Source organism: Cynara cardunculus, assembly GCF_001531365.2.
Source record: "Cynara cardunculus var. scolymus isolate 2C chromosome LG 7, CcrdV1, whole genome shotgun sequence".
NCBI lineage: Eukaryota > Viridiplantae > Streptophyta > Magnoliopsida > Asterales > Asteraceae > Cynara > Cynara cardunculus.
In genome coordinates, this window is record NC_037534.1 from 6,200,173 (window position 1) to 6,214,740 (window position 14,568).

At 30.8% G+C, this 14,568-nt stretch overlaps 1 protein-coding gene across 1 annotated transcript; it reads right to left on the minus strand.

Annotated features, from left to right (window-relative positions):
• Positions 1-11,602: 11,602 nt before the first annotated feature.
• LOC112515871 (agamous-like MADS-box protein AGL21) lies at positions 11,603-14,333 on the minus strand. The gene is made up of 4 exons (XM_025122823.1): positions 14,152-14,333; positions 13,207-13,285; positions 12,258-12,319; positions 11,603-11,708 (listed from the first exon to the last, which is right to left on the minus strand). Exons 1-4 carry the CDS (start codon positions 14,331-14,333, stop codon positions 11,603-11,605), a joined length of 429 nt encoding a protein of 142 aa, XP_024978591.1.
• Between the last annotated feature and the right edge of the window lie 235 nt (positions 14,334-14,568).

Genomic DNA, 14,568 nt, shown 5'->3' on the forward strand with positions numbered 1-14,568 from the left:
CTACTTCATCCCTCTCTGACCAAGAACATTACACACAAGCAACCAATAGCGTACGTCGGAGCCAGAAGTGGAGGAAGCTACTGAAGAAGGTGGTTAAAGAAAGCAAGAAAAGCATCTATGGATCATCCAAACCATTAATGTTCCAGTACGATGCCGTTAGTTACTCGCTCAATTTCGATGAAGGAAATCATGGGGATGAATATTGTTAGTATGGATGTCGAAGCTCTCAAGTTTTAGGTTAATGTTCGTAAGATCGATTAAAATAGCATCATCTTGTACAACGGAGTAATTAGTTGCTAATATGTGTTTTAGATGTGTAAATGAAATCTAACAACTTTTATTTGACTTTACAATTGACATTTTGTTGATAATAAACTTATAAAACAATAATTAATTAAAACTGAAAATTAAAAAAAAAAACATTTTTGGAGGATCACTGTAACAAAATGTTAAATTTTCAATATGATTGAAGCATTTAAAAACATCGTTTTGGTGTTTTTGAAGTATGGTTGAAGTTGTAATACAAATTTTAGCATCGTTACAACTAACTGATGGCATCATATTTTCTTTTCCGGCAATTTGTTTTATTGGAAGTCAGGTTAAAATAATAAATTTACTTGTCTATATATTTCGAATAATACATTTTTCCAAAAACTAAGTTTTCTTTTAATATCAGGACTTGATAATGATGTAAATTTAAAGCGTAGTCTCCTTTTCCACTTTTCACACATGTAAATGGATGATGATCTTCGAAGGCATATAACTTTTTTGTTTCTATGTTGGTTTTTAAAAGGATACGTTATAGGAGAAGTGCGATGATCGATGTGTATCCAACACAAACTTTTTCCAATGAGGGACTAGACGATGATGTAAACGTAAAGCATAGTTTCCTTTTCGACCTTTTATTTATGAGAATGGATAATGGAAGACACGAAGATCCTAAAATCAATGGCAAATAATCCTTTTGCTTACACGCTCACTTTGTAAAAGAAGATGTTGTCGAATAAGAATTCTGGCATGCATTATAATCATAAAGAAAAGTTCAAGAAAGTTGTGTTATTTATTTAGAAAAAAACTTAGTTTTCAAATTCAACAATATGCCACACTTTAAAAAGAATCAACGTAAACTAACATAATATATATATATATATATATATATATTGTATATTTCAAATGCAACCATGTCTATTTTTACAACCAATCAATTAATGTTCATGTGTGTGTGAGAGAGAGAATGACTACTTGTCATATATAATGATAATAAAAAATAAGGAAAAACATTATATGAGTCCAATAGAGCACAAAATATAAGAGAAATATGTGTGAATATATATATATATATATATATATACATATAAACAACTAAAAATATATTATGAAACGATTTCAACATTCTATCATCTTCAATTCTTATCTAGTCTTCCGTCAGGAGGTTACTACGACACACATATATATCTGAACATATGAAAAAAAACAACAATTTAATGAGAAAAAATTGGTGGATGTCGTGATGTGAGCATGTAAAGCTAAAATTGCGTTAATAATTTGATTATATCCATTAAAAATTATATTTCTTTTTTATAAAAATTGAAGATTATGAAATTAAAATTTTATTTATTGTTTCTACTCAAAACCATGTGTAAAAATACCAAACTCACAATCCAACGGCCCTTGCACTACAAGGTATTGTAAAATTATCACAAAAATCCCCCATAAACCTACTACAAAACCGGCACAATATTACTTCAACTTGCGAACCTCGATTAAAAGTACGTAACAAGTAAGAATAGGAAATTTTATATGAATGTCAAAGCTTTCACGTTTTAGGTCAACATGATCATAAGATAGATTAAAATAGCATCATCTTATACAACAAAGTAATTAGTTGCTAATATGTATTTTAGATGTGTAAATGAAATCTAACGACTTCTTTTTTTTTTTCACAATTAACATTTTGTTGACGATAAACTCTTGGGGTTTTTTTTTCCGTATCTTAATGCTTGCGATTTAATAAATATAATTTAGTAAAGTAAAATGATAGAATAAGACAAGATGATATGGAAAAGGTATATTCAAACGAATCAAATCACCAAATTAGGAATGCAAAGTCATGGTCGATATCACCAAATGTGATATACACGTCCTTCATAATCACATGATCACTGTATAATTACCAAAAAGCCCTCCATTTTCCACCTATAATATCTATTTAAACTTCCTTTCATCATCACTCGATCACAAAACTAGTATAAATTTATAAAATATTAATTAAAAAACATTTTTGGTGGATCCCGTAGCAAATCACCAAAATAATGTTAAAATCACATATGTTTGTAGCAACACCAATTTTTTTTTATTAACCTGGATATCCAACTTGTTATGTGAGTCGTCTAATTCCAGGGCGACTATCTGTTTTGCAGATAGACCGAAGTTACTGCATTTGAACTTTCGTGGCCACAAGGAGATTTTTATTCCTCCTTGAATTTGAACCTGAGATCTCCTGCTACTCTTGACCTTTGGAGCCAAGCTCAAACCAATCAAGTATCACCATTGTGGTTAGCAAACACCATTTTGGTGTTTCTAAAATATGGTTGGAAGTGTTCTAATATAAATATTTGTGAAGTAAGAACAAATATAGATTTAGGGGCCGTTTACTAAACACTTATTTGGTAAGTGTTTAATGCATAAATTTCATCATTGGATGAACATGAGAAGGGCCAAGAATTTTATCAAGTAAGAGCTATGAGAATGATGGAGAGACTTACCTGGTAAGTGAGGACGATGACTCTCACCCAGGTAAGCGTTTACCAAGTATATTGTTGCATTCGATATGTTTTTATGTACTAAGATCTTACGCATCAAAATAAATTGTAGTGTTGACTCTTATTGACAAGTGCTTACCGAGTAAGCATTTGAGTAAACGACCCCTTAATTATCCTTCTTGATAGTCGGGATAAAGTAGTAAACTTTACTTGTCCATGTATTTTAAACAATACATTTATCTAAAGGATAAATTATATTTCAAAATTAAAGTAAAATACTTGAAGTTGCATGATCTCATAATTAAAGTAAAATTACCAAATAGTCCTCCATCAACCAACTATAAATCAACACTTCATTGCCTCTATTTTCCATTCATCATCATAACTCAAAACAAAGAACAACTCATCTCTTTCTTGCAAAAATGGCTATCGCAATTGACTTCAACTCCTACACTATCATTGAAGGGAGATTATCTACCTTCTCTGAATGTTCATCAACTTCATCCGTCTCCGACCAAGAACAATACACACAAGCAACCAGCAGCAAGCGTCGAAGCCAAAAGTGGAAGAAGCTACTGAAGAAGGTTGTTCAAGAAAGCAAGAAAAGCATCTATGGATCATCCAAACCATTGATATTCCAGTATGATGCCGTTAGTTACTCGCTCAATTTCGATGAAGGAAATCACAGTGATGAATATTATTACTATAAATGACCAAGCTCTCAAGTTTTAGATTAATGGTTGTAAGATTGATTAAAATAACATCATCTTGTACATCAGAGTAATTACTTGCTTTTATAGAGTCTATAGATGCAAATCCACAAAACAATGGATGCTAGAGAGATTTATATATCAATCCAACGTGAAAATGTTATAGAAACAATTCGTACGTATTTTAGATGTCTAAATTAAATCTGGACTTCTTTTCTACTTTGCAATTAGCATTATGTTGATAATAAACTCTTTTTTTTTTTAATATAATATTATTACTGTTTTTTTTTTCAAAAGTAAAATAATAAAATACAAAATCAATGGGATGATATAGAAAAGGCATATTCCAGGAATCAAATATATAGTAACCCAACCATTTTAAAGATACCAAAACCACCTCCATCATCCACTATAAAATCTGCATTAAACTTCCTTTCATCATCAATGGCAACACAAGTATAAATCTATAAAATATTAATTAAAAAACTAAATATTAACATAAATATTTTTGATGGATCACCGTAGCAAATCACCAAAATAATGTAATATTTACGATATGTTTGGAGTATTTTTATAGCATCTTCAAACGGTTTTTTAAAATGGAGAAAATAAAAAAAATTAAGTGAATATTTTGTTTTAACAGTTTTTATAAAACTATTTTCAAAATGAAAAAAAAAGGATTTTCTTTTTCAAACAATGAGAATACTCAAAAATTATTACAATTGAGACCACCAATATATAATTAAGAAACTTTGAAAATTAATATTTAGAAAGAAAAATAATATTTTAATAAATAAATAAAATATTTTAATATTATAATTAATGTTCGATGAATTTATAGTAGATAAATGTACTTTTTTTTTTTGAAATTTTAATTTTTTAGCTCTTCATTTTATTTATTTTTTTGAAAAATCTGTTAAAAATACTAAAAACACCGTTTTCGTGTTCTTTTAGTACGGTTAAAATGGAAAAAATGGGAAAGAGAAGTTTTTTTTTTCACATATGAAGAACGCTCAAAAAAACGATTACGATTAAGACTACCAATAGAAAACTTTGAAAATAAATATGTAAAAAAAATTATAATAAATAAATGAAATATTTTAATATTATAATCACATTATGGTTAGAACTATTTTAATGTAAATTTTTATAGCATCATCATAGTAGCATGTTACTTCTCCGACAATGTGTTGTCATCGTGGATCCTCTCCATGAAGAATATTCATGAACCAACAACAAAGATTTGTTGAAATAGTAACTGATAATGATATAAAGTTAATGTTTAAGTTTTCTTTGTAACTTTTTGTGCATGTGAATTGAATGGATGGCAGGCCAAACAAATTGGGTTTTATTTTTTAGTGGATTTCTTTTATGGAAAATTATCGTTGAATTCCAAAAAAAGTTAAAATTATCAACTTTTATTGACTTCCACCACAAATCTATCCCTAAATTTAAAAAAAAAATTGCTTAACTTTTGCGGGGGTTGTGGTGGGTTTTGATTAATTCGCAAATCCATCGAGAAGTAAAATTAGTTTTAGGAAAAAAACAAATTAGAAAAACAATTTAGAATATATTTAACGGCGGAATATTCATCTGCGTGATTTAATCTCAATTATTAATTTAGTTAATTAAAAGTTAAAATTTTTGAAAATTTTAAAAAAGAATTGTGGCAGATTTCCGGCATCTGTATCCGGCGGAAATTGTGTTTTGTGACGAAGCTTTTTCTGCCCGACAAATCCAATGGAAATCCTTCGGAAAACACGATTTCCGGTGGACAATAAACTTGTTGTTTAGTAGTGGGAAATCACCTTTTATTTGTTTCAATGTCGGTTTTTAAAAGTTGGACGTTATAGAAGAAGAATCATGACGTGGATCCGATACAAACTTTTTCGATGTCGAGAATGGGAATGGGTAATGGGAGACACAAATATTCTACAATCAAGTGGCAGATAATCTTTTTGTTTGTATGAGCACTTTATAAAAGCAGACGTTATAGTATAAGAATTCTTGCATGCATTATAGCCATTGAGAGAAGTTCAAAGTTGTGTTATTTAATTAGAAAAACTTAGTTTTTCGAATTCAAAAATATGCCATGCACACTTCATTTAAAAAGCCGACATCGTATATTTAAAACTAACATGAGTACATGACATGCATATATAAGTAATTTAATGAATTCCAGTCATATGTAACTTTACTACGTACTGAAATTGACTCGCTTAGGTATGCAGTTGATTCAGTAGTATCTTTCTTTTAATTATTGTTTTTAGTAAAAAAAAAAAAAAAACCATGTGTAAAGTTACCAAACTAACGAACCGACGGCCCCTTTACATCAAAATATTTAAAGGTACATGCACTATAAGTTGTAAGATTACCAAATAGTCCCTCGGAGACCTCACAATAGCGTTTCATAACAAACGACTCCTCTCTTTTGCAAAAATGGCCACCACAACTGACTTCTACTCCATAACTGCCATTCAAAAGAGATTATCTACTTCCTTCGAATGTTCATCGTCTTCATCAGTCTCTAACCAAGAAGAGTGCACACGAGTAAACCGAAACTGGAGGAACCTGCTAAAGAAGGTGGTTGAACAAAGCAACTATGGATCATCCAAGTCATTTATATTCTAGTATGATGTCGTTGGTTACTCACTGAATTTCAATGAAGGAGATTTTATTGATGAATATTATTTGTATGATTCTCGATGCTCTCAAGATTTAGGTGAATGCTAGTGAGATCAATTAAAGGGGCATCATATAGAGTAGAGTTAGGGGCTGTTTACTAAACTCTTATTTGGGTAAGAGCTTACCTTACCGGATGAATGCGATAAAGACCAAGAATCTATACCTGGTAAGAGCAAGGCAAGGAAAAGAGTGTTATCCGGTAAGTGAGGACGATTGACTCTTAACATGGTAAGCGCTTACCAGGTAAATTGTTGCATACAATGTCGTTTTCGTGAACTAAAATCTTACCAGGTAAGTAAATGATAATGTTGAATATTACCGGTAAGCGCTTACCGGTTAAGTGTTTGGTAAACAGCCCCTTAGTGTGTTAGTATATGATTGATCCATCATGTTTCACACTTATACGTTTTGAAGGAGCCCCCCTCTGGACGAATGTGATAGCACCTTCACCATGATATTTTTTTTATCGTCAAATGGTATGAATTTGAATTACTACCTCTATTTTTCACAAAACATAGACTTTGAAGTTGATATAGATATCTCGGATTGGCAATTTTATTATTTTCATATTGAAGATTGCAAATTGTTTTCGTAAATAGTTAATTATTTATCTTCTATTACATTTTTTAGGACTCGGGAATTCATAGAAGGAAAAAAATGATAATTTTCCATCTTTTTAAACTAAAACACAATTTTATAATTTTTATACTATAACCACGTTCCATGTCACAATTTTATTGGATTTTTCATCATTGAAGGTAATATTCGGCTTTCACACCTAATAGTATAGCGAATTGACATATGTTATTTATAAATTATATTTTTATTTTTCACAAGCAATATATTACAACACTCTTTATTCTTATAAAAGCAAGAATATTAGTTATATATATATATATATATATATATATATATAATGTATTATCTGTCATTTCACAATTTAACTTCTTTCACACTACATATTCGTTGCAACCAGTGTATTTTAACTCTCTTTATTACAACAAAATAGAACACTCAGAAATAAAATTGTACCATAATTATGATATATTTTTAACACTTTATATTGAATTCAAACTTATTGATGTTTTCTTTCATCAATCAATAACGATAGTACAAAGCGGAGAAAAGTTACCTAGTTAAATATGATAATGAATACTAAAAATTATATCGGTCGACGATTGAACATGGAATATTAAATGTTGGCCCTACAGGCTACACTTGGTCACGTTCTTAATAAGCAAACGTTCCCCTTTTACCCTTCTTTTGTCAGTGACATACGAGGATAAGAATTATAACATTAATCACTTATTGATGTACATCTCGATGCACCTCATGAATGTTGATATTCAATTAGGATTAATCGAAAGATGGAAATGTCTTATTACGTTTCTACCATAACTTCCTTTCTCACTGGAATATAACCCTATACTTTAAAATGAATTACATATCAATGTTCTTTTAGATGTTTTTTACACGAATCAGTTGTCGATCATTCGTCTGTGAAAATTGGCACCATCAATGATCACTAATGTATCTATAAAAATTGCATAAAAAGAAAATGAAAGTAATAATTGATCTCCGGTGATCCGTTTATAATCCCCGATGACTGTTTATTAATTTAATTTCCCTTTTTTCTATGTCAATACTTTTTGTTAGTATCGTTGATCTGTTGGTAAATTCTGCATCCGACGGATTAAGGAAGCAAGGTTTTTTCCTTGGAAATTTCATGTATAATTGACTTTTGTTTGTGATTACTGGCTCTGACCATCGGTGATAACGCTTTGTCTAGTAGTGTTCTTAGGCTATACGAGCTCTTGATCATACTATAGAGAAGAGATCGTGTATGGCCTATGGCCAAACTTTCCGCACATTAATTATCTGCAAGTGAAGTGTGCGAGTGAGTAGCTAGCTTGACCGAGATAACGTATAAGGGGTACGAGCAAGCTCCTTAAGCGAGCTTGAGCTCGCCGCCAAGCTCATATTGAGCAACTGTGCGGGAAATTTAGAACGAATTAGGGCTATTGATTGTTCACTTTCTATTTTTTTCGTCCGTGGATTTTTCCTTTCCAATTTTCCACACGGTATCGCTCTCTCCCTTTTGCTTTAATTCCATTATCTAGTTGATTATTCTAGTTAATGATATTAGTTTTCATTCGGTAAAGACCAAAACTTAGTTATTTTATCATGGGGAGATCTTGAAATCGATTTTGACCTAATTATGAGCTGTTGGTTCAGGTTGGAGAATGTACACGAAAATGAAAATGACTTTTCATTTCCCCCGTTTAACCAGGAATAAAACTTTCGGCTTCTGGAGAAATAAATCTATTATGTCAATTATATAAAATTAAACAGTTTATTTTATAGTTTAAGCGTCCTAATAGACGGTTTTATAGTACTTCATTTTAGGACCCAAAAATAAAGCGTCTATCTAATAAGTTTATAAAATGTTTTTGGACGTCTAAACAAATTTTTTAGAACACTTTTAATACAAAGCGTCTCATTAACAATTTTATAGAACATTATTAAAAAATGTCTTATAAAAACAAGTGTCCTATAAAATATGAATTTATAGGACACTTTCTCAAAAGTGTGTTATAAAATTTGTTAATAAGATGCTTTTTTTTATTAAATAGTGTACTAAAAAACTTGTTTAGACGTCTGTACCCGATCGACTTATTACAACGCCTTCAGATAAGACGTTTTATATTTTGGTTCTAAACATTAAGTTCTATAAAACAGTCTATTAGGATGCTTAGAAGTTGGTGATGTCCTATAAACCCAATTTTGTTCTAGTGACTTCTTATTAGCTCTAATCAAATATCTTCTAATTAAGCTATTTGGGGATTATTAATTTACAACGGTCGTGACTTAATGTAATGGTCTATCATTGAAGCTCGACCTTGGAACCTCGTATCTATTCGTGTTAAGCAACTAATTAAACTCTTGCGAAAAATTAGCCACCCGTTAGCGTTAAGACAAAACATAAATCAAACTTAACATTTTTTAGACCAAAAAAGCGATGTCGATAAATTTTGATTAATAGTTAAAGTTATTTTTTAGAAGGTTCATCCCCGTACGTGTAAACATCCATTCTCCCTTGTACCTCTTGAACTGATATATATATAGCACAAACTCCTTTTCTTTCATGACAAAATTTTAAAATTTATGGAGTTTTATTTAAATTTCCGCCAGTTTCGTGTACGTCACAAAATTATGATCTTGGTCTTGTTGCTGTCACGAGCTGGCCGATGTTCCATGAGTTCGATATTGTTGATCAGGCTGGCTTAGTTGCAGATTGATGAGGCCATGAACACCATCCTCTGTCACACAGTTTCCTACATCTGTTCTTGTCCCGTAAATCTGAGGGCATTCAAAACTTTTCGTTACACGTATATATATACATAATTTCTTATTGTTAAAGAAATTCAATCTGTGGCCAACAATACATGTTTGAAGGGATATATATGTATATATATATTACCTTCTTGTAGAGTTGGATGTTTTCTTGATGTATCAAGCTCCCCTGTGTGATTAAACACAAAAAACCCACATCCAGTTTTAAATATTTGCAGAAACATTTTGATGTGGAAAAAGAATGAAGAACAAATAAATTATATAAACCTTTCTATTCAGCTCTTGAATCTCATCCATTAAAATCTTATCCTGAAAAGCAGTTATAAATAGATCAGGTTGCATGTTGTGATGAAATCAAAACCTAAACCACAAGGGTGGTGGCTGATTGGTTTGAGCTTGCCTCTAAAGATCAAAAGTATCACGAGGTCTCAGGTTCAAATCCAATGAGGAATAAAAATCCTCTTGTGGCCACGGAGGTTCAAATGCGGTGACTACGGGTTATCTGCAAAGCAGGTAGTCGCCTTAGAATTAGTCGACTCACATAGCGGGTTGGATATCCAGGTTAATAAAAAAAAATCAAACCCTATTAATTAATTATTAATTTGTTACATTGTAACTTGTTTTAGATTTATGAAAATAAGATCATATCGCAAGATAATTCAACCCTAGTTGTGATGTGTATTAATGTGCATTCAGGTTCTGAAAAAAGATAACACGAAATCAAGGTGGAATAAAAATCTTCTTGTGGCCACGAAGGTTCAAATGCGATGACTCCGGGCTAACTGCAAAGCAGGTGGTCATTCTGGGATTAGTCGTCTCACATAACGGATTGGATATCCAAGTTAATAAAAAAAAGGTATAATTGATTCGTTTCAAATTTATATAACGGGCTAAAATTAAAAGGGCAATAATCTAAAACTAGTGGTAATATTGTGATTAAATCGAAAATCAAATCAAAACCCTAGTTGTGATTGGTAGTGTCAATTTCATGAAGAAGTATAACTACGAGAAGAAAATTCAAACCCTACTTCTTGTGATGTTAATTATGAAAATAGTATATAAAAAAAAGGACATTCAAGCCCTGGTTAAACGTGTTTTCAAATACATGAAAACTTTGAACACTACTTATAATATATGCTTTTTATATATTTATGAAAAATTGAACTGAAAATGTGAGCAATTAAAACCCTAGTTCTATAATATATATATATATATATATATATATGGTTGGGTTCACGTAAGACCAAAGGTTTTTCGTGAGATCCGTAAGACCAATTTATGTTCATTGATCAACTTTATAAGTTAATGATCTAATGGTCTAAATTGCACGGTGGCAATTTTGTGATATTGAGAAGTCTCGTGGCATTTATAAATATTTAGATTTTCATATTGTATATCTAATCCAAGGGTTGAGAATTGGTCTTACGAGTCTCACAAAAAATCATTGGTCTCACATGATCCCAAGTCTCTCTCTCTCTCTCTCTCTCTATATATATATATGTGTGTGTGTGTGTGTGTGTGTGTGTGTGTGTGTGTGTGTTCTAATCAAATACATGTAAATTAGGTTCGGAAATAACTCAAATGCCAGACGTACTATAAAGTTTAATTTCAAATCCATAAACGGAAAGGTGATTAAGGTTCATATATCATTCATGTGGAACCAAAGGAATGAGAAGCTTTAGACTATCTCCTACTCAACATTAAATGGAATTGTTTTCATCTCCAACCCAACATTAAAACACAGAAAATGGAGGTTATAATTATATATATATATATTAATTATAGTTTAATACATTAAATAATAAATACATATATTATTTTATTATTATAATAATACCAAAAATGTTTTTAGTGTTTTTTTATGTATAGTTGGAGTTGGGTTTTTTTAGTGAGATTACGGATTTTATCCAATACTTCATCTTTTATTGGATTAAAGTTAGATAAATAAATAGGTAGATCCTTATTGGGATCATTGAATTTGCTCCCTCTAAAATTATGTAAGCAATTTTTGCACCTCTCGCTTCTCGCTAGTTTCCGGTTTTAAAATAAAGGAGTCTTTTTGCCGTCAAAAAAGGGTTCATATATCACTGATTATACCTTCTTCAAGCGAATGTTGCGTAGGTTCGTTTCCAACCGAATCTCTAGTCTTTGCAGGTCTTCAACACCCATGTTACTGAGTTCATTTCCCATCCCTTGCCTAACCTTATCAGAGAAGGTCATTAAGCACGAATCAATTTCAATAAATGATTTAACTGGTCTTAGAATACCAGTCACTTTAACAAAATTGAGTTATATATGTGTCTTATTATAGAGTGTTTTATAGACCTTAAATTTACAGGATCAAACCAAGTTTCATATCTAAAAGTATTACAATGGGTCTATGGGACATTTTTCGACGTTTTAACAGGTTTTTATAACATTTTTAAAATAAAGTGTCGTGGTGTTAATTTTATAGGATATTATTCGGGAAAAATGACCTATCACACTTGTCATGTCAAAAATTGGGTTTATATGAACACTTCTCAAAGTGTCCTATAAAATAGTTAATACGACATTTTAGTTTAAAAAAGAACACTTGTTAAAACGCTAAAAGCGTTCTATAAACTTATTGTAACACTTTTAAATTGAATGTTTTATAGTTTTGTTCTTAAAACATAAATCCTATAAATCATACACATTTAGATATTTTAAACCTGAATGTTATTTTAGTGAAATCATTGGAAGGTGAGGCATAATTATAACTTACCGATGAGTCTCTTGCAAGGTCTCTAATTTTTGCTTCAATACAGCCACTTCCATTTGCCAAAGCTAGCAATTGTACACAAAAGGATCAATATCATGATCATAAAATCTCATAGAGATAAATATTTACTCTTAAAATTTCATCATGGTATGAATATATATATATATATATATATATATATATATATATAGAGAGAGAGAGAGAGAGAGAGGAGCGATCAAATAAAAACCACCCTCATTTGTACAAACCGTACAAAATATTCTCATACGTCGATTTCATTGTTTAATCTTATGAAATTTTTTTAATCTTGTGAAATTGTTTCATATAATACTTTTTTTAATGAATTTGTTTCATATATGGTTATAAAATTGTTTCATATAATATTTAATGAAATTTTAATGAAACTGTTTCATGTATTTCTCCAAAATTAAAATAATGAAGATGATAATATCCATAATTAACACACTCCACAATAAAAATGGTTAATCAACCTCTCATAATTACAAAAAAATGAAGAAAATGAAAAATTATGATTGGTTGAAATGTGGTTTTCACGGTTTGTACAAATTGTGTGGTTTTTATTTGAACGCTCCCCTATCTATCTATCTATCTATATATATATATATATGCACACACACACACACACATAAAAAAATAATAAATACCATAAAAAGGTAAGGGATGATTCATATGTGAATAATTTAAAAAACCGAAAAAAAAAATTATTTGAAAATGCATAGAACAGATGTTATATCTTATTCATACGGGTTCACATATGTTTGTACATATAGATTTTTTTTCAATGATTTACATATAAACTTTCTTTTAATCTTATTTTCTTACTTTCTCATGATATTTAAGTTTCTTACCGTTACAAAGCATATAAAATATATCAAAAGCTGTAAAATGCAAAGAGGATTAAGATGGATTAATGAATAAGGAGGAATTGTACCTTGACCTCTGACATTGGATTCAATAGTTGATTGTTCTCTTCTTGTGTTCTATTATAGCGTTGAATCACTGATTTCATGCTGAAATATCGTCAAACAAATCAAATTTTCTTAATTAACACACAAAAGACATCCCCATGAACGATCTTATCGATCATCAACGATTGATTAAACCAAACGTATATCGTCATATATGGGATCAAAAGCTAGTACTATAAATTAGAACCATCTCTCACAACATGGTTCATGGACACCAAAACTTTGCGATCTATAACAACGTGGATTTGAACTCCAAACTTTTGGTTATTTTACGTAATCTTTTAACCATTTGAACGAACTCAACTAAGATGAAATTTTTGAAGTTATCTCGATGTTGAATTTTGAAATAAGGGTCTTTTTAATTTGGGATAAAGAACGATACATGGAATGTATAGTACACTTGTCTAGGATTGATGGAGAAGTAAATTAATCAAGAAACCAGAACCTTTTTTTTTTTATTAACCTGAATATCCAACCCGCTATGCGAGCTGATTAATTCCAAGACGACCACCTGCTTTACAAATAGTCCGGAGTCACCGCATTTGAACCTCCGTGGCCACAACGGAAACCTTTTTTATGTATTCTTTGATCGAGAAAGAAGCCAAAAGGAAAATGCTTGCATACATAATATATACCATCATCGATCGACTCTGAACCCAAACTCAGTTAGACATCATTTTGCTAAAGACAAGTACTATAACTGAAACACCATGACCTAAAATTCTAGTTGTATATATGCTTGAAACCTGATTTACACCAAAAACAACTCAGGTAAATACATAGATTCTTAATGATATCCATAATTTATTCTTCTGAACAAACAAAGAAATATATATGTATATATATGTATGTATGAGGTTCAAGATACGATGAAATGATTGAGAAGGATGGGGGATAAATTAAGAAACCTGGTGGAGGAGAATTCAGAGAGCTTGCCAGTGCTGGAGAAGACGATGGCTCCAACTTGAGCATCACATAGGATTGCGATCTCTTTTGCTTTCTTTAACAACCCATTTCTTCTCTTGGAGAATGTCACTTGCCTACTTGTTGTGTCATCGATCCTTCTGATCGTTATCTTGCCTCTTGCCATGTCTGATCTCTGAATTTCTAGTGGTTTTCTTGCTAGGGTTTCTTGATTTGTGAGAGAGAAAGGTGGAGATAGAGTTTGGATCTTGGTGAAGCAAGGTGCTAAAACATAAATATATGATCAAGTGGGAAGAAATTAAAGATTAAGATTATTGAGATAGTGGGTTTGTATGGTGTCATCCAGGGTGTAAATGTGGTTAATTAACCCATATTTGTATCTGTTCCCGTAGCCTTGGATA

Excerpts from the sequence above, each read along its gene's own strand:
- LOC112515871 (XM_025122823.1), bottom strand. The coding sequence starts at position 14,333 with ATGGCAAGAGGCAAGATAACGATCAGAAGGATCGATGACACAACAAGT. Across the intron at positions 13,286-14,151 it reads TCTGAATTCTCCTCCACCAG|CATGAAATCAGTGATTCAAC; the intron begins GTTTCTTAATTT and ends ACGATATTTCAG. Across the intron at positions 12,320-13,206 it reads ATCCAATGTCAGAGGTCAAG|CTTTGGCAAATGGAAGTGGC; the intron begins GTACAATTCCTC and ends TACAATTGCTAG.